The 19464-nt window shown below is 40.6% G+C and overlaps 1 protein-coding gene across 2 annotated transcripts in view; it reads left to right on the top strand.

Moving 5' to 3' along the window:
* fam135a (family with sequence similarity 135 member A) overlaps positions 1–19464 on the top strand; it is an 82329-nt gene that overhangs the window by 47058 nt on the left and 15807 nt on the right. Inside the window, exons 10-15 of one of the 2 annotated variants that reach the window (XM_007904199.2) lie at positions 8369–8446; positions 9030–9079; positions 13556–13714; positions 14339–14412; positions 14910–15064; positions 16271–18536. In XM_007904199.2, the coding sequence (XP_007902390.2) occupies positions 8369–8446; positions 9030–9079; positions 13556–13714; positions 14339–14412; positions 14910–15064; positions 16271–18536 (2782 nt within the window). The remainder of the gene's footprint in view (positions 1–8368; positions 8447–9029; positions 9080–13555; positions 13715–14338; positions 14413–14909; positions 15065–16270; positions 18537–19464) is intronic. The other variant, XM_007904200.2, reaches the window with a different exon arrangement.

The following is a 19464-nucleotide window of genomic DNA, read 5'->3' as shown; positions in this document are numbered from 1 at the left end:
GATATTAGAAATAGACTTAAAACAAGTGCCTCAGGAGTAATCGTTTGATGCCTGAGTTGAAGCACCAGGAAATCTGTCTTTGATCTTCCTTCAACTTTAAAACATTAAAATGGTCAGTAGTTAATTAGGTACAATTATGGATAAAATGTTGATTGTTATTACAGTCAGGTATCTTGGTCTGTGTCCAGATGATCGCATTCATGATTGTAGGAGTTTTATTTGTTTTTTGGGGTATAAGGTGGGCCTGTGTTCCTATATTGGAGCACCTTGAGACGTACTCCCAACGTGAAAAGCACTAAATAAATGCATTGGTTTATTCCCTCGGCCCCCCTTTCACAAAAATGCATTACAAACACTTTTGATCAGATATGAAGTGACCAGCAACTTTTCCACACAACTTTTGGACTTGGTTTGTGTTGACATAAGCTGAACATATTTAGGGACATTGTTTGAATCTTGGAAGATTCAAAAAAAAATCTTATTTCTGGGAAAAATAATTTCCGCTGCTTAGGTTTTGTTTCTTCCGGAGAAGAAGGTTATAATGCATTCACAGACAACTCAAATTAACTCAAGTAATGAGCAAATGATATGATTTTCCGCACGTCACTCCCAACAGTGCACAAAATCTTCATTTCTCTTTTAGTATAATTCCTCAAAGGGTGGCAGGGGGCAAAAATCTGTTCATCCTTCCACCCAAAGGCATTGATTTATCCTGCAGTATAACTGCTTAAAACACCAGATGCTCTCTGGCGTTGCCCACATAGTCATGCTCCATGTGTGGCCCCAGACTGCAGACTGTGAGAATCAGCAGCCTGTTAGACCATTAGGGAATATTGTACAGAGGTAGTTCGGGAGATGTGCTTGCAACCACCAGGAAAGTGGAAGGCGAACTAGATGAACGTTGGTATTTTTTTTCTTCTAGCGTTTCTTATGTTCTTATTAGGGTCATCTGAGCCAATCCCTGATTTTACTCAATGTGTATGGATACATTACCAAACCTTGATCTCAGACGGAGAAGGTTGAAGACTTTGCTAATCTTACCTAATCGTTGCTCTCTTAATTTGCTCATTTCTTTCCAATCTTCCAGCTAATGTATTAAAATGTCTTCCACAGTTCTGGAGTCTCCTTTAAGGAGGAGAATGAATTCAAAGGATATTGGGCAATGTTTTATTTCAAATTGTTGTGGCTGATATTGGGAAATCTCAGCTATTTTGCACATCCTTATCGCCAGACACATACAACTTGAACCTTCAAGCTTTGACGACAATGCGCCCACAGTTACTGACAGAGATGTTCATTGGGATAGCAACAGGAATTTGTTCAGTATCAATTCTTATTATTTTCAGTTACTGGTCATTGCATATTTCATTGAACTATTTAACAAATGCTTTTTCTTGCCATAAGCTAATTGACAAAACCCAAAAGATTTAGAAAATTTTGCTGTGTAAATAAAGAGGTCCTTCAGTCAACAAACACTTGCAATAGATGTGAAATTCTTCCTCAACCATCTGCAATAAAGAGACTTTCAGATGTTTCACCCACAAAACACACAGTCAATTCACTTTACAGTGTGTTCTGTGAAGTCCTTTGAGGCGTCTCAACGACGTGATAAGGCTCTATATCAAATGCAAGGATTATTATTATTTTGTTCGAAGATGTGAAACCCTCTATAACGCAAGTTATATTTTAAAGCTTTTGTTTCAATCATGCAAAGGACATTTGCTTGTAGTATATGCTTTCCATGTATAAAATGTTAAAATGTCCTTATATTTAGAATTCTGAAGATTGTTGCTTGCTCTCTTTGAAACGTTTGCTTTGTTGAATTACTGAAAATGCTAATTTAATTGGCATATATTTCGTGCTCGCTGATCTAAAAAATAATCTGTTCAAGAATCAAGCTGGTTAAAATTACCACACGCCGCCTTTTAAAGGACAACACTCTGCCCATCACTGAGTGTGAAATATTTATTCTTATCTGACAACAATGTGAGATAAAAAGGGTAGTTTCGCACCAGGTTTGGGGCTGCTTATTTCACTTAAGATCATAATCGCTCCCACCTTCCTACCCCCACCCGCCCTGCCCGCCCTCCACCCGTCCTGATCCCAACCCAAATCCTGCACTCTCCAGAGCCTTGGTTCGTCTTCCCGTCGTGAAAGGCGCTTTACAAATGTAATTGGTTGTTGTTATTCACAAGGTTTGCATCTCTTCTGTGGGAGCTACATTTGAACCCCAGAGCATGAGGAAAACGATAAGATATAAATAACCCTGCTTGTTGTCTTCTACATGTTAATTAATTCCTTTTGTGGACAACTTTCACATCTTATTAAGATGAACCTACCGTCTGTATAATTAGGAGTTGCAGTGTATGGTTTAATGGAGTCCTGTAGCTCAGTGGTTAGAGCACTCGCTTTGCAAGTGAGAGACCTGGGTTCAATTCCAGGCAGAGGGCGAAACCTTGGGCAAGTTTCCTTACTCCACACAGAGCCTAATAATAATCCCTCCAAAACCCAAAACAATAATAAATTGGTCATTTTCAATCTGCGACTGTTTGTGGGACATTGCTGTGTGCAATTGGCTGCCGCGTTCGCCCACAAATATACAGTCAATTCACTTTACAGTGAGTTCTGTGAAGCACTTTGGGACGTCCTCCCGACTTGAAAAGCGCTATATGAAATGCAAGGATTATTATTATTATTATAATAGTTTGATGCAATGCTGACAACTCTATTTGCATATTCGTAACTGTCAGATTATGTGATTGTTTGTTGTAACTGTTTGGGTGCCCACTGCAGTAGTAACAACAACAACAAAATTACATTTGCATAGCGCCTTTCACACTTTGAGGAAGTTCCAAGGCGCTGGACAGTCAAAGTGTTTCGGACCTGAGCTAGAGGTCGTTACTATTTAATGCATATGTGGAACACTAGTTTGGATACTCAAGCATGGCGATGGGTTTCCATGTGCGTCACACACCCAGAAAACCGAAGGGAAGTTAATTGAATTCCATTGGTTTGAATTCTGATGTTGTTCTAATTTTGAATCACAAAGTCTTTGATAGGAGCTCAAGTAGGGCCATTTAATTGGTGCCGATGAGAGAGATTCTTTGATGTTCAGCCACTCCTACTCTGTGGGTTGCGAACTCTTCTCAATTTTTTAGCATGCAACTCTTCGGCTTAGCAATATTATAAGTCGCTGCAGAAAAAGAGCCTGGAAACACGTTGGAATAGAATTCTCTCTTTATGATCCTCAAGACCTTTGGGTTTTACAATGTTGATAGCCTATAGCTAATAGAATATTGTAGTCTTTGATGGCTGTCTGCAGACAAACCAGTCTTGCTCCTTTAAACCTATGGACTTGATCAGAAGAGCAAATTTCCTGTTGGAGTCCGCCATTGGAGAGATGTGACCAAGATAATAATAATAATAATCCTTGCGTTTGATAAAGTACCTTATCACTTTGTGGAGACATCTCAAAGAGCTTCACAAAACGTACTGTAAAGTGAATGACTTCTTTGAGAATCACTGAACCAACACCGCAAGAATTGCTGGATTGTTTCAGTTGTTTAGCCCACAAAATACACAGTCAATTCATTTTACAGTATATTCTACGAAGCACTTTGAGACGTCTCAATGACGAGACAAGGCGCTATAACACATGCAAGGATTGTTATTATTATTATTAACTTTGTCTCCGGATTCATGTCTGGATTCAGAATGCATTTTGGTTGTAGGAAATTTGTATAGTATTTCAGTACTTTAGCATTTCTCTGCCCAACAATCATTGAAGGGCGAATCTTTGCAACAGATCTTTGTTAAAGATGTCCCTGGTTAGACCCTATTTTCCCAGAATTATAGTTTTGATTCTAAAGCTTTAAATATGTAATCGCATTTATATATAACTATTTATACTGTCAGAATAGTTCCAAGTCTTCAGTATTTCATCAAGAAGGCAGAAAATATTGGAAAATATTGCTTTGCCCGGCCTGCCGCAGGATTGGCGGTCGGGCCTTCAGCCACTCCCCCCCCCCCCCCCCACACTCTTTGGAACTCCATCCCACGTTTTTGACTGCCCTCCACCCTTCCTGATCCCAACCCCCAATTCGGGTCCAAATCCCTGACTGTCCAGAGCCTTGGGATGTCCTGACGTGAAAGGCGCAATAGAAATTGTTGTTGTCTGACAATCTGATGGTAAACAGCATGATTTATAGAACTGAACTATGTCAAATTGAAACCAACAGAGTTACAATTGTGTAGGCCAAAAAGAGTCCCACGAAATGTGTAGTGCATCAGCCATACATGAAATGTTGTATTAGGGTTCCTTTTAGAAAGTGAAAGTCAAATTTGAGATTATGGATATAATTTAAGATTCCCTCTCGATTATAATAATAATAAGAAGAATAATCTTTGATTTTGATATAGCGCCTTATCACGTCTTCGAGAGTCTCAAAGTTATACACTTTGATTTCACTCGGAATAGTGGTTGCTTATCAGAAAGATAAAGCTAATCAAAATATGGGTTACATTGGGTTGCACGAGGTTAGCACTCCTATTCAAATAGAACAAGCAACAACTTTTTTTGATGTGCAGAAATTGTTTTGAATATTCATTGATTCCATGCAATATTTTTGTATTTAATGTGTTTTTTTTATATTTTAATCACGATTTTTGTTGCACATTTTTCTATAGAGAACATTTGCTAAGCAATAGTATTACTAACTGCTTTTACAGCTTTTGGTAGCTACTTCTGTGCACAGCAAGCGCAACGAGTGTTGAATCCTAATTTACTTATGTTCTACTAACCCTATCCTACAATATTTTTGTGGGTTGTTGTTTGGCTGCTTTGTTTCTTGTGTTGCATTCCGTGTTCAATGATCCAAACTTTCTCTCGGACTTAGCCTTAAAAGTCTTCAAATGTAAGATTGTGCACAATTTGAGTCACTCTTAAACCCAGTCTTATTTTCAGTCTTGGTTCTTTTGAAGACTATGGGGCACTAAATTAAGACTGTATTTAAGATTTTTTCTGAAATTTTGTACGATCTTACATTTCAAAATCATAAGAGACTTGGGTGATTCCAGAGAAATATTTATGCGTTGCAAATTGCACTATTAATAGTTCTGTGTATATAGGCAACAATAGACATTACACAGGATGAGGTGAGTGAGTTTGGGAATGTGAAAGACAGACTGACATATATCCATCTACTTAAGCAGTCATCTTTTATTGCTTTCCATCTCATATCCCTCGTCGTCTGCAACCATTTCTAGTTGAGAAAGGTAACACAACATGTAAATAGAGACACTGATAGGCAGTCACTCCATAGGTTAAAGTATGTTTTGCAATTATTGGTCTGGTCGAATACCTGCAGTTACCATGAGATGCTGCTGGATTCCAGGTGACTTTGGTAACCATGGCATTCAGGGAGCAGGAATAAACCCATTTTGATTAACCTCCGTAACACACAGTGCAGTTATATTTGACTGATACAAGGCAGCCGGATGACTAAAAGGAAGAAACGGCTAGTTTTCTCGGAATGCCATATTAATGGACCGAGGTTCAGTTCAGTTCAGCTCCTCTGAGATTACGAGTCACAAAGTAGAATCTCTGTATTCTGAGTGTTTGGGATCCAAGGCTTTCCTGTCTTGTTTCCACATGATTACTTCAAGTTCCATTACATTTGATAACAATAGCATTTTCCGCAATGTTGATAGAATTCAATGTACAGTGGTTTTTATCAGTCCACCATGTGTTTTTTTTTCTTGAGTAACCAGCTTGGTTACAATCAAATTATAAACACCGCTATCATTTAGCTTCCTGTAAGGCAATAGATAAAGCCACATTCTTCTGGTGGTTGAAATCAATCCAGTGACTCAGCTGTCTGAATAGGAGAGCAACATATACAGTCATACTTGTACAGTTGATCTCACTATTATATCGTCCAAAACCACTCATTGTTCAGGACAAAATAATAGGGTCAAAATATTCTGGTCCAATGTCATTTGAATCTGGAAGAATTCATATTTTGTGCAATTCTAAGGGGATTGTGGAAAGCATACATATTCTTACCTTATTACAGTCAAAGCAGAGTATAATGAGAAACTAGTATTCGCACAATCCTCATTCTGGTAGGACAGACAGCCTTGTTAGTGCATTGTTTCAACTTAACTTCTCAATGTCACGTAGTTTTCCTTGAATTACTGAAGACCTAAGGCCAGGCGAGTCTCCTTCGAGCCAGTTATGCTTCAGAGAAGAGGCTGCTTATCATCTCCCCATCCTGAAGGATATATATTTAGTCATTCAGTAAAACTCACTTAAGTCTGATCTGTATAAACCGTATAATCGCCTAAGTCTGCCCAAGTCACTATTATGTATACGTTTCACATAATTCATACTTTGCATAAGTCATATTAAATGTATGGTCCCAACTGATACGACTGTGAGGTTTACTGAGGTACTCATTTTATTGATCTCACAGTAACGAAGGACTAATTGGAGCCATTAGGATTCAAGTCCATAGCTTTCAGTTACTGAGTCCGGTGTTGCACAGACTAAGCTGTCTGGGATAGCGAGAGTTGGCAGTAAGTGGAATCATTTTATTTGCAGAGTTGTAGATGGCATTGTTTCTTCAGTTCACAAAACTGGTCACCTTCACTTTGTCTGTATGAAGAGGCTTTTGCCCACTGCAGCCTCCTTCCAGAGAAGTCTTTATACCACACGATCTTTAGCAATGTTGCAGCCGCTTATGTTTCATTTCCACATGTTCTCTTGGCCTCGGCATGACGATTCATAATCGTATAGATTTTCGTTAATCGCAGTGGGTGTCAATGCAGATGATCAGAACAAGGGCAATTTAGAACTGCTATTCCCTAAATATATTAAATTAGATATTTGCCCACAAAAAATACAATCAATTCACTTTACAGTATATTTTCTGAAGCGCTTTGAGACATCTCAACAATGTGATACTATATTAAATGCAAGGATTATTATTATTTAATGAAATTGATTTACCAAGTTTACTGAAATTGAGTTGAGACAGCGCTGGTGGGTGGAATATATGCAGCCTGGATAACCAATGCTGAGCAGGACTTCCTTTCTCAACCGTTCTCTCCCAGTTCTTCCAGTATGTCTTTCCAGAATCAGCATTATACAGCACAGAAGGAGGCCATTCAGCCCTTCGTGTCTGTACCGGCTCTTTGAAAAGAGTTGTCCAAATCAACCCCACTGCCCCGCTCTCTCCCCATAGCCCTGCAAACTTGTCCTCCCCAAATAATTATCTACTTCTCTTAAAAATTGTTATCGAATCGGCTTCCACCAGCCTTTCTGGCAATGCACTCCAGATCCGAATAACTTGCTGCGTGAAAAAATTTCTCCTCACCTCCTCTCTGTTTCTTTTAAACAACTCTTTTAAATTGGTGTCCTCAGGTTACCGACCCACCCACCAGTGGAAATAGTTTCTCCTTGTTCACCCTATCGAAAGTCATGATTTTGAAAGGAACGATTTTAGGGAAGAACACACTTGAACACTGTTGATCTGTGTTACATAATTTCCCTGAGGTAACATACCCTACATGAAGGATATTAATTGTATTAGCTGGTATCTTTCGCCCACAAAATATACAGTCAATTCACTTTACAGTATATTTTGTGAAGCGCTTTGAGACGTCTCAAAGACGTGATTTATCATATGCAAGACGTATTATCGTTAACTTGTCACAGTTAGAATCTGAGAATTTTACAACACATAAAGAGATAATTTGGCCCATCGTGTCTGTGCTGGCTCAGTGGTCTAATACATCGGCAGAACAGGCTTGGTGGGCCCAATGATCTATGTTCCTGTACAGTAGATCTTCATAACTAAAATTTTAGGAATGTTTCGTAGAGACTACTGCTGACATTTGCCAACGAGAAGGTTTTCAGTAGAGCTCCATTATGAGTAGGTTATCTACCCTTTTTGCTAACTATTCTAAACTACATCTTAAACTAATGCACAAGATTCACGACTGCTCAGTCATCGCGCAGAAACACCGTCCATGAAGACACGCCTTTTGTTTAACTTAAGGACACTACGTTGCAGAGGTTTACTCTTATCTGTGTTTCTAACAAAAGTTATTACACTAATATAGTGCCTTTATTACTTTAACTTCCTTCTGATCTCTGTGTGCTTTGCTGTGGCACTAAAAGTATGGTGGTCGAATGCTCACCTTATAATAGAATGAAGTGCTGCCAAACTGCTGAAAGCTTTGCTTGAGGTGTTCTGTAAATTGAAGTGTTGCAACGTAGCTACTAATCTTCAGGCAAGTGATATAGGTTATATAGGTTATAAAAGAAGATACAGTAACAAGTACGTGTGTACAATCCTATGACTAGCCATGACCAACATGCAGGTCCTTTATGAACGACTTCTCAGAAGAGACTATCCAAGAACCCAAAGAGACGTCTTAATAGGTATGTCTACAACCTATATTTTCACCAGTAAACACACCTTTTCTCTCATCAGATGCCTTTCTGCTAGAATAGCTACTGTAATTTCACACATTGTATTTCAACAGTCACAGTGAATGAACTGAACAGTGCAGATAACTAGCTAGACATGTTTCTTATTGTCTTCCGTAGAATTGATGTAATAATAATCATCCTTGCATTTGAATTTGAAATAGCGCTTTATCACGTCTTCGAAACGTCTCAAAGAGCTTCACGGAATATACTGTAAAGTGGATTGACTGTATTTTGTGAACGAAACACAAAATTAATATGCAATCAATTCACTTTGTAGTATTTTGTGTGAAGCGTTCCTGAGATTTCCCAACAACGCGATAAGGCGCAATATCAAATGCTAGGATTATATTATTATAACCGTGTAGATAGTTGAGTTCAGACATGTTTTAGGCGTGTTCCAATCTACATCCATCAGTATTTGTTTATGAGTATAGTTAAAAACCTAAACACTGCTTTTTTCACACACGTTCTGAAGTTAACTGTTTCCTCATCTAATACTTTATTGCATTTTGATGTGGACTTTATCTTTCAGAGGAGATTAATGTTGATGGCCGACTTGCGGAACTTTGTGAGCAGATAAAGGTAAGCTATTAACAAATATCAGCAGTTTTGGCTTCGTCAAGGGTATTATGACAGATAGCAAATCAATAGAAAGGCCTCCTTTTTGCCCCTGACCCATTTCTACTATAGAATTATTCGAGAGATTTGATCTCAATTTTTTTGGAACTGTATTCTGTTGATCTTCAATCCAGGACTGTTTGTGGGACGCTGCTGTGCACAATTGGCTGCCGCATTTCGACCACAAAATACACAAGTCAATTCACTTCACAATATATTCTGTGAAGCGATTTGAGACATTCCAACAACTTGATAAGGCGCTATATCAAATGCAAGTATTATTATTATCATAACTGTGTAGATAGTTGGGTTCAGATATGTTTTAGGCATGTTCCAATAATACTTCCGTGAGTAATTTTTTTTGCTCAGCCGGGTGTCTGACACATGCGGAAACCCATCACCATGGTTAAGAATATCCAAAGCAAACTGAGAATTCCATGCATCTCACTTACACATTGAGATTCCAGAGATAAATTGTTGGAAATCGAATGCGGACTCGATTGCGGACCCTAGAGGACACATCCTGTTTACCTAATTCCGGAAAGTATTAGGTGCAGGTTATCAAGAGCCAAGGCTTGGGGACCCCAGAGTGTGCGTTGGGGTAACTCCTCGAGTCTAACCAGCTAAACCTGCATAGCTTGACATTGATAGCATTGAACTGTGAAGATAGTTGGGTTCACACACATTTTAGGCGTGTTCCAATAATATCTTCCCCCATGAGTAATTTTCCATGAATAGGTACAGAGGCTAAAGTGCACTGACCAGCACTGAAACTGACACTTCTCAATTTCTCCATTCTTCTATTCCCCGGAGGTGGGATTATCAATGCTCGCCTGTCATTCCCCAGTGCTGGTTCTCCCTGAGGTTTCTTAGTACTATGAATTCTATTCCCACCTCCTCCCGCCCCACCCAACACCACCATTTTTCAGTTATAAATGTCATGTCAATGATTTCCCCCTTCACGCTACCACAGACACACACACACACACACACACACACTCACTCACAGGGAGACAGCTGCAAAACTTGATTTGACTATATTTTGCCCACAAAATATACAGTCAATTCACTTTACAGTATATTCTGTGAAGCACTCCGAGATGTCTTATAGACGTGATGAGACACTATATCAAATGCAAGGATTATTATTATTATTGATCAGCATCCCCATATGGCAATGAATATTATGGTGATATGCCAGACCGTGGTTTTCGGAAAAAACCCACGAATGGCCCAGTGTGCATCTAAAAATAACTTGAGATATTAATTTGACAAAGTGATCAGCCAGATCCTTCAGTCGTTTGCTAATGGATGGCAGAACAGCAGCTGAGGCTGCCTGCAGTTTTCTAATATTTCTGGCTGCAAAACCAATTAGAACTGCATTCCAGTGATTTCATGCTACTAAAACCGCTCACTGCTGTTAAAACTGCTCACTGCTATACCTTAACGTTACAGGGGGAGAAGGAGGACAGCAACAACAACTTGCATTTTATAGTGACCTTCACGTAGGGTAGAGTCCTGGGACGTTTATATTCCAAGTAATTCTTGGAATACAAGCTCATTCCTCTTTTTTTCATTTTGTTCTACCTCTGTGTAGACATTTTATGTTGTATTGGTCACCCAGCAGCCTCCTTCTCTGAACTAGAAGAGAGTCACTTCATTGATTTATACTTTAAGTCCGTCAGTGTAGATTAGCATCTATCCTGTTTTGGGAGCTTTAAAGTAATTTAGCAATTTAATTTAATTGCTGAATTTATATATAACTCTAGGGGTCACTGTTTGGGAGCGATGTGTACTCTGATGCTGATGTGCTGTTCTATCAGGTTCTTGTTGAATATGGCAATGTGTACATTCAGTAATAATAATTTGGTCACTCAATCCATGACTGTTTGTGGGACATTGCTGTGCGTAATTGGCTCCCGCGTTTCGCCCACAAAATACAGTCAATTCACTTTACAATATATTCTGTGAAGCACTTTGAGATGTCTCAAAGACGTGATGCAAGGGTTATTTTTTATTATGCCACTGTTAATTATATACTGTATAGTATATTTTTATTTTTGGTTTGCTGAAACATGTGGGCACCCACTGTTTGGCCTTGTTTAAGATTATCGAGACCAGACAGTTTCACATGTGAACGGCAGCTATGCATGGAAATTATCCATTTGTCTGGAATGGAGAGTGCACTCTCTCTCTGGAGAGACGCATCCTGCTCATTTAATTCCAGAATGGAATTGGCACGGGTTGGCAGGAGATAGGCTTTGGCGATCTCGAAGAGTGTGGTCTGGGATAAGTGCTGGAGTATAACCAGCTAAAACCGCACAGTTTGCCTTGTCGAGCACTGTCTGGCAAGTTTCCCACTGCTTGTCCAGCTCGCACAACCCCTTAAAACAAAGTTAGGGCTATGGCTTGCAGGATTAACAGGAGCTGAATGAGAAAAATCTCCACCCCACAGTGGCTGTTCTGCCCCCTCAAGTACTGCGAACGAGACAGCCTGTCAAGTCTGATTTTCTGATACTCCATTGCCGTGTGTCACCTTGGAGTCAGCTGAACTCCAAGAATACACTGCTTACCTCCCATTTATCATTCCAACACCGCCCCCCCAATAGTCCCAAGATAGGAAGATTACTGGTATTTTACATCCTCGCTGTTCATGCACTTCATTTTCTCTCTCTCTCTCTCTTTCCCCACTGCCCCCCACACACACACTCAATCATTTTCAATGGGGCATGTTATGTACCATTTGTAAACGATTAGTTGAAAGTTTAGACGAACCATTTGCATGAGTTCATTATATAATTCACTGCACTTGTAATTTTATCAATATACCCATTTTTCCACATAGTTAACCCATGGCACATAATACGTGTTTATTAATGGCGTATAATAGAATAGAAACTTTTATCTCGGCTCTTCATGAAATTCAAGATTGATATTTTCTGCGATGCGCTAATATTTGATGAAACTTCAACCATTGAAGGTGAATTATGACTGATGCCGATGCACGCGAGTTAGTTCAGGTAATGAACCTATGCAGATCTCAACAAGAGGCTTGTACTGCATATGGTGTGAGAAAGATTTTATATAAAGCATTCATTGCATAAAACTGCTTGTTTCAGCTAAATCCAAACAAATGGATTTGAGCATTTCAGAAATTTAAGATATAATAATCCTTACGTTTGATATAGCGACTTATATCTTCGAGACGTCTCAAAGCACTTCACAGAATATGCTGTAAAGTGAATTGACTGTATATTTTGTGGGCGAAACGCGACAGCCAATTGTTCACAGCAGCGGCCCTCAAACAGTCGTGGGATTGAGTGATTAAATTGTTGGGTTAATTAATCAGAAAACTTGTATTGAGTGACCGGTATGAGTTCAAAGGTACTCGGTCAAGTCTCATCCACAAGTTAGTATGACATAGTTGCTCTACGTCTCCACCTAGAGGGAAATACGTGACTCCAAAATCAAATTGTCTGAATAAAATGCTCCCTGCCTGGTACATAATTGTGACATATTAGCTGATCAAATGCCCCCAGGACGACTCAGTTACAGTTGTCCAATGCTAAATTCACATTCAGTGTGGCGGAGAGAAACTCATTGAAAAATGTCTCTTCATCCTTCAAGAATAAATTAGATAGATTTCTGTTGGAAAATAATATCTCGGGATACAACGTATAGTTTGGGACATGACATGTCAAGCGACCCCTAGAATGGTGGAAGGTGAACTGGATGGACCTTGTTCTTCTTTTGCCTAGAAAATTCTTATGTTCTTACCCTCCTACCCTTTCCACTTTTTTTTTTCTTTTTTTATATATGAAGTAACTTGGGGAGGGAATAATAAAGAAATAACTCAAATTTAAAAACGAAATGAGGAGTTCGTCCCCAATGCAACAATTGTGCCATTGTATGTTGGAGAATATGGAGAAAGAAATACAATTTCTCAGTAGATGGAACTGTGAGGAGGAAAGAGCCCTTTAATGTTTTGGGATGTCCTTCATCCTGAAAAACAGATTTATTGTGGTGACATTTTTAAGGATTCTCGTAGCATAGTGGTTGGAGCGCTCGCCTCGCAAGCGAGAGGACCCGGGTTTGATTCCCGGTCAGGGCAAAACCTTAGGCAAGTTTTCTTACTCCACACGTCACTGTTTACCTAACAGTAAGTAGGAACCCAATTGTTAGTCAATTGGCGGATTGCTTTCCGGGAACAATAATCCGTCAAAAAAACAATTTGGTCACTCAATCCACGACTGTTTGTGGGACGCTGCTGTGTGCAATTGGCTGCTGCGTTTTGCCCACAAAATACACAGTCAATCCAATTTGCATTATATTCTGTGAATCTGCTTTGAGACGTCTCGACCGTGTAATATCAAATGCAAGGATTATTATAATTATTAGCACATGTGTTAACCTGCACAATCTTGATGTCCCAATTTACAGCTGAGAGTGGAAACCCCTGATGAGCTGGCGGAGCTTGTGAACATGGATCTGGCTCAGCTTTGCTCTCTGCTGATGGCTCTCTGGGCTCAGTTCATAGAGATCGTGTCGCTGCAAGGAGAAATTATTGCCCTGTTAGCAAAGGAACACCATACACTTCGAGTGAGTATTGAATCTTATTTACACCGGAAAACATTTATAGGGTGAACGGTATCTACTATTAAAAGCAGAGGACTTTAAATGTACAATACAGGACATATGCAATATTTATTAATAATTGGATAATTACATATTTAAGTACATTACAAGTAGCTCAAACAACGACGACACATTACATTTATATAGCTCCTATCACTTTGTGAAGATGTCCCAAGACACTGGACAGTCAAGGGTTTGCACCCGAGCTGGGACTGTGGACCATCCTGGCTCAGGAACCAGTTGACCGAGATGGTCACAGAAGGTTGATTCCAGAATTATTTCGCAACCCCTTCACATAGTGCCTTGTCTCCCTGCTTTCAAACCTACTACAAAATCTTTCTTTTTTGGTCATGCATTTGGTCAAAACTCCCCCAGGGTCAGCCTCCCACCCCCACCCTTTCTATTCAGCAATTCCTGTCAATTTTTTTTTAAAATGGAGACATTTATCTTCCATGAAAGGTGCTGCACAAGTTCATGTTGTTTCCAGAAATCCATTGAGTTATTGTCGTTTTCAATAAATACGTTTGCACAGAATCCATTCTGATCAGTGCCCTGGAGAAAGCAAGCTCTTGTGTTCTGTTCCAATAGGTAAGAAGATTTTCAGAAGCTTTTTTTTGCATGGAACATCCGAGGCAAGCCGCTCTGGCGTATCAGGAACTGCAGTAAGTGATGCCCAGCACGGAGTAGAGAGCGAGTGAGAAATACCCCCAAAGTTCAGTGTTACAGTTTCTGTTTTCGAATAACTCTCTTCACGACTTGTAGTATCAATGGCTGATAACTCACTCTGGGCTAGTTTAACACTGGTGTTCAGTAGCAGACCGAAAAAGGGAGGGGCCCATTCGTAGGGGCACTAAGCATAAAACAACGCACAGACACTAGCCTTAGTCACCCACTGTCTATGTCTTTTTAAAAAATATCGCAAGCCATTTTCCTGGGAACCATTCCCGGGGGCACTCTGAAATTTCCCTGCTGGTGTTCAGTTGCCCTTTCTATGGAGAATAAGGAACACTAGAGACTGAGAATGTAGTAGTTGCATACTATAGAGAAGTTAAGTTGCTTATAGTCATCTGAGCAAAATAAAATAATTTCAGTAATGTATCCAGTGGAGTAAGCTTGGTGCCAATATCATGCGATTCCACCATGGACTGTTCCATTTCAGTGCACAAAGTCACGGACAGATGGCTGCAGCTTTGAAGAATTCTGCCTATTTCAATATCCTTCCACCTCTCCCCGTGGAATGTGCTGAATTGGATGGAGACGTCAACTCACTGCCCATCATCTTTGAAGACAGATACCTGGATTCTGTACTGGAAGGTAAAGAGTACACTTGCACGACGGGTTGATCAACTTATATCTCTAATCTATTTGATTTCAGATGGCAGGACATTGACTTTTACTTGAGTGAGATTCGTAAGCTTTTGGGAAAATTTAGAAGATAAACAAGGATTGATGTCTTACCAAGTGACTTTGGGGTTGGCAGAGAATTATAACGTTTACAACAACAACAAAATTACATTTGTATAGCGCCTTTCATGTCGGGAGGACGTCCCAAGGCGCTGGACAATCAACGTTTCAGACCGTTTACAGGACAGACGGATGCCATTTGGCCTGTAATGTCTGTCTCTCTCTCTCTCTCTCTCTCTGTCTGACTGACTGACTGATAGAGCTCTCCATTTAACTACCCTGCCCTGATACCATTTCGTGGTTTTATTTTTCAAATATTTGTCCAATTCCCTTTATTTTAAGGCTCACTTGTGCTTGAGCCACTATATCTGATAGGGTCCAAATAACCATATGTGTGTAAATATTCCTTTGTTCTTTTTGGATAATCCATAATTCCCAAAAGGTCACTGGAGAAGCTCAATGTTTTTAGCCAGTAGAACAACCCAAGAGATTTACTACCTTCTGAACTGCAGCATCTAGTTTATCCTAGGAATTTGGGGGGTATCACAGGGATTATTTTCCATGCACACTAAGGGACTCAAACAGTGCACATTGTGTACTACATTTGTGGAGTCCTGTAACGTAGAGGTTAGCATGCTCACCTCACAAGTGAGAGGACCTGGGTTCTACTCCTTTGTTTACCTAGCAGTAATCACAATAATAATAATCCTTGCGTTTGATGTAGCGCCTTCCACGTCTTCTAGACGTCTCAAAGCGCTTCACAGAATATACTGTAAAGTGAATTGACTGTAAGTAGAAACTTGGATGTTAGTTGATTCGCGGATTGCTTTCTGGGGATAATAATCTCTCCAAAATAAATAAATAGATAAAATCATTTGGTCACCCAATCCACGACTGTTTGGGGTACACTGCTGTCCGCAATTGGCTGCTGCATTTCACCTACAAATTACACAGTCAATTCACTTTACAGTTTATTCTGTGAAGCACTTTGAGACGTTTCAACAACGTGATAAGGCCCTATATTAAATGTGAAGATTTTTGTTATTATAATCCATTGGAAGGCAACATGGATGCTTTGACATTGTATGCAAGTCTGATAGTTTGTTTCTTCAAAAGACTTGGATGTTCCCTGGAGTGGTGTTCAGAATGTAAGAAGATCGTCCATTTCTACCAAAGCGGAGAAGTCTGACTCAAGAGAAAGTAGCGTGCTAGGCTTGTCCAGCCCTGATTTGAAAAGTAGACCTCCTAACGTCTCCAGCATTAAGCAGAGTGAGAGTGAGAAGCAGCAGGCGAAACAGCACAAAGCGAAGGCTGAAGAACACAACAGATCCAAAGTCAAGGTGACCAAAGTCAAGAAAACCATGAAGCCTGAGAACTGCAAAAAACTGGTGAAGCAGACCTCAAAGGACTCCGTGATTTTGGTGGGTTACAAGTGCTTGAAAAATATAAGCTTGGGAGACGTGAGTAATTATGCAGAATGCGGACCTTCGATGTGTCCTGACGATGGGCAGGTCCCCACCAACTCAGGAGCTGAGACTCGATCAAAGGTCATCTCTCGGCAGTCAAGTCAGAATAAAGAACTCATACCTCTACTGTCAAGTACAGAAAAAAACTTAGAGTCCACAAGAGCTAAATGTCTTGAGGAATTTGATGGCATCGTTGATATGGAAAATGTAGAATGTCCTATAAACGTGTCGTTTGGTCTGTTCCAGGCAGGCACTGGAACTCTGGCTGATTGCATAGGTCCTGCTGAATGTTCGTCTGATGGTTTCAGTAGCCAACAAACGACACCAGTATCGGGAGTCAAACATATTGAAGTTCAACCAAGAAGTAAAGACCTTTATGAAGGGGAAAAAGTAACCGTAATTATGGCCTCCAAAGCTCCCGCTAAAGATGGAGCACCTCAGGACAGTCATCAGTCTCCTGAAGCACAGCATTTGGATTCTGGAATCTATTCTACACCTTTGGAAAAAGTTACACTACACAATATGACTGTTCAACACCCCACTACATGTGAGCCTGCACATCCAACAGCGTGTTCGAAAGGGGTGAATTTGGTGATAAGTGGAGATACCATTAAACTGCCTGACGTTTGCGTCACTTGTTCGTCCAGAGTTTCAGACTCGGGGATCGAGAGTGAACCTAGTTCATTTGCTTTTCAAACCGACGTAGACTTGGGGGCTGAGCCCGAATCAGAGAAAGGCCCTCTCCTCAGTGAAAAGCTTTGCTCGCAGCTGCTGCTAAAACCGGAGTCGAGCTTGAAGATTGTGATGGACGGCCACTGTACAGAGAGCACAAGTGCCGTGAGTGAAATACAGTCATCATTAACGTCTATAAACTCCCTGCCTTCAGACGATGAGGAGCAGCCGGTTGACAAATGCTTGAAGGTTGCTGCTATAGTGGCACAACAACCTAGCGAACAACAGCCCGAACTTCCTTTAGATCAGCTAAAAACCGGCACAGTTAATACAGCCAGTGTAATAGTACAAAGAGAAAGTGTGATGTTTGGAGATAATGCAGGGACTGTAAACTCTACTACAATTGGTGCAATATCAGGGCAAGACTTCCATAGTGACACTGACTCTGCAGTTAAACAAGAAGCCAACTGCAGCCATCTACAGGAAGACAATGTTTCAGTCATTGTCGCGGAGGTTCAAGACTCCAGTGAAGTTCTCAGTTTAGAAAAATCGACCGATAAACATGTAATTCAACTGAACTCTGAAGCGATCCATCTCAATGAGACAAGCTCGTCAACTTCAGATTCAGGGCAGGTTAACACACACTACAACCCTGGCGAGGGTTCAGAATCATGTCCAAAGGAACTTGTGGGTGTACGTCAGCTACAGGAGGTACTGCCACTGCCCGAAGGAGATGACACAGCGATTACAAGCCTGTCAGCTGCCAGCAGCACCGACATAGTCAAACAAGGATTGGTGGAGAACTACTTTGGATCGAGAAGCAACACAGACCTTTCTGACATCAGTCCCGGAGGGGGTGGTACGGGCAGCTTGTCCACCAGCCCCCAAAACGAGCCTGTCACCCTCGCTGTTGCTCTTGCCCAGGAGGAGGACGACGAGGAGGAGACGGAGATGATAGAGAACGGCTATTATGAAGAGGACGAGGCTGCCTACAATGATGTCCACACGGTGCAACTGGAGATGATCAGTGGCGACCGCACTAAGGAAGGAGCGAGCCTGCCGGTGGCTTGCACTCCCAGCTGTTTATCATTTTCATCAGTTGCGAAGAATTCGCCATCCAGTAGCGGCCTTGCCTCTGCAGCCAACCTCGATGCCATCACAAAGCAACCCAGCAGTGCTGTATTCAGCTCCACTGCACCAATCTCCTGGTACGATGACGCTGCCCCAAAGGGACAAATGCAGATGTAAGTATTGTGGCTTTGCCCACAACTGGTGAAGTGCAAATGGGACTTTGCTTAAAAAAAAACACTAATTGTTTACAGTGTACGGAGCCTGTAGTTTTGTGTGTGTGTTGTTTTCTTCATGTGCAACTTAACCCTTCGTTATCCTCCTGCAGTTTGGGACAAAGTTCAGTATTTTGCCCATCATCCATTTTGTGTCGCCCACAAAATATACAGTCAATTGACTTTACAGTATATTCTGTGAAGCGCTTTGAGTCGTCTCAATGACATGATAAGGCGCTATATCAAATGCAAGGATTATTATTATCCAGTCACTTCCCATATGCCAGGTCCACCTAAAAGAGGAAAATAATAAGTTTAAATGCATTATCTCTGCTGTATTTCAAGATTATTTCAAGGAGTCCTGTAGCTCAGTGGTTAGAGCACTCGCCTTGCAAGCGAGACACCTGGGTTCAATTCCAGGCAGAGGGCGAAACCTTGGGCAAGTTTCCTTACTCCACACCTAATAATAATCCCTCCAAAACAAAACAAATTGTTTATTTTCGATCCATAACTGTTTGTGGGACACTGCTGTGCGTAATTGGCTGCCGCTGTTTGCCCACAAATACACGGTGAATTCACTTTACAGCATATTCTGTGAAGCGCTTTGAGACGTCGAGAAGACATGAAAAGCGCTATATCAAATGCAAGGGTTATTATTATTATATCATGGTGTATAGTTCCATGCAGGTTAACGCAACTGGCACTCTTATGTTTTTTTATTGACACTTAATAATCCCCTACTTTTAACTGTACTCCATATACCAGATCCACCATAAATGACCGAGACCCACCAATGTCTTAAAACATTTTGCTTGTATTACCTATGTCAATAGGTCAGTTACAAGTTCTTTACTGGTTATATTTTTGCCCTCCCCAAAGGGAACGTGCA

This window comes from Callorhinchus milii, unplaced genomic scaffold, assembly GCF_018977255.1.
Source record: "Callorhinchus milii isolate IMCB2004 unplaced genomic scaffold, IMCB_Cmil_1.0 Scaffold3, whole genome shotgun sequence".
Lineage (NCBI taxonomy): Eukaryota > Metazoa > Chordata > Chondrichthyes > Chimaeriformes > Callorhinchidae > Callorhinchus > Callorhinchus milii.
This window is presented reverse-complemented; position numbering and strand designations above follow the sequence as displayed.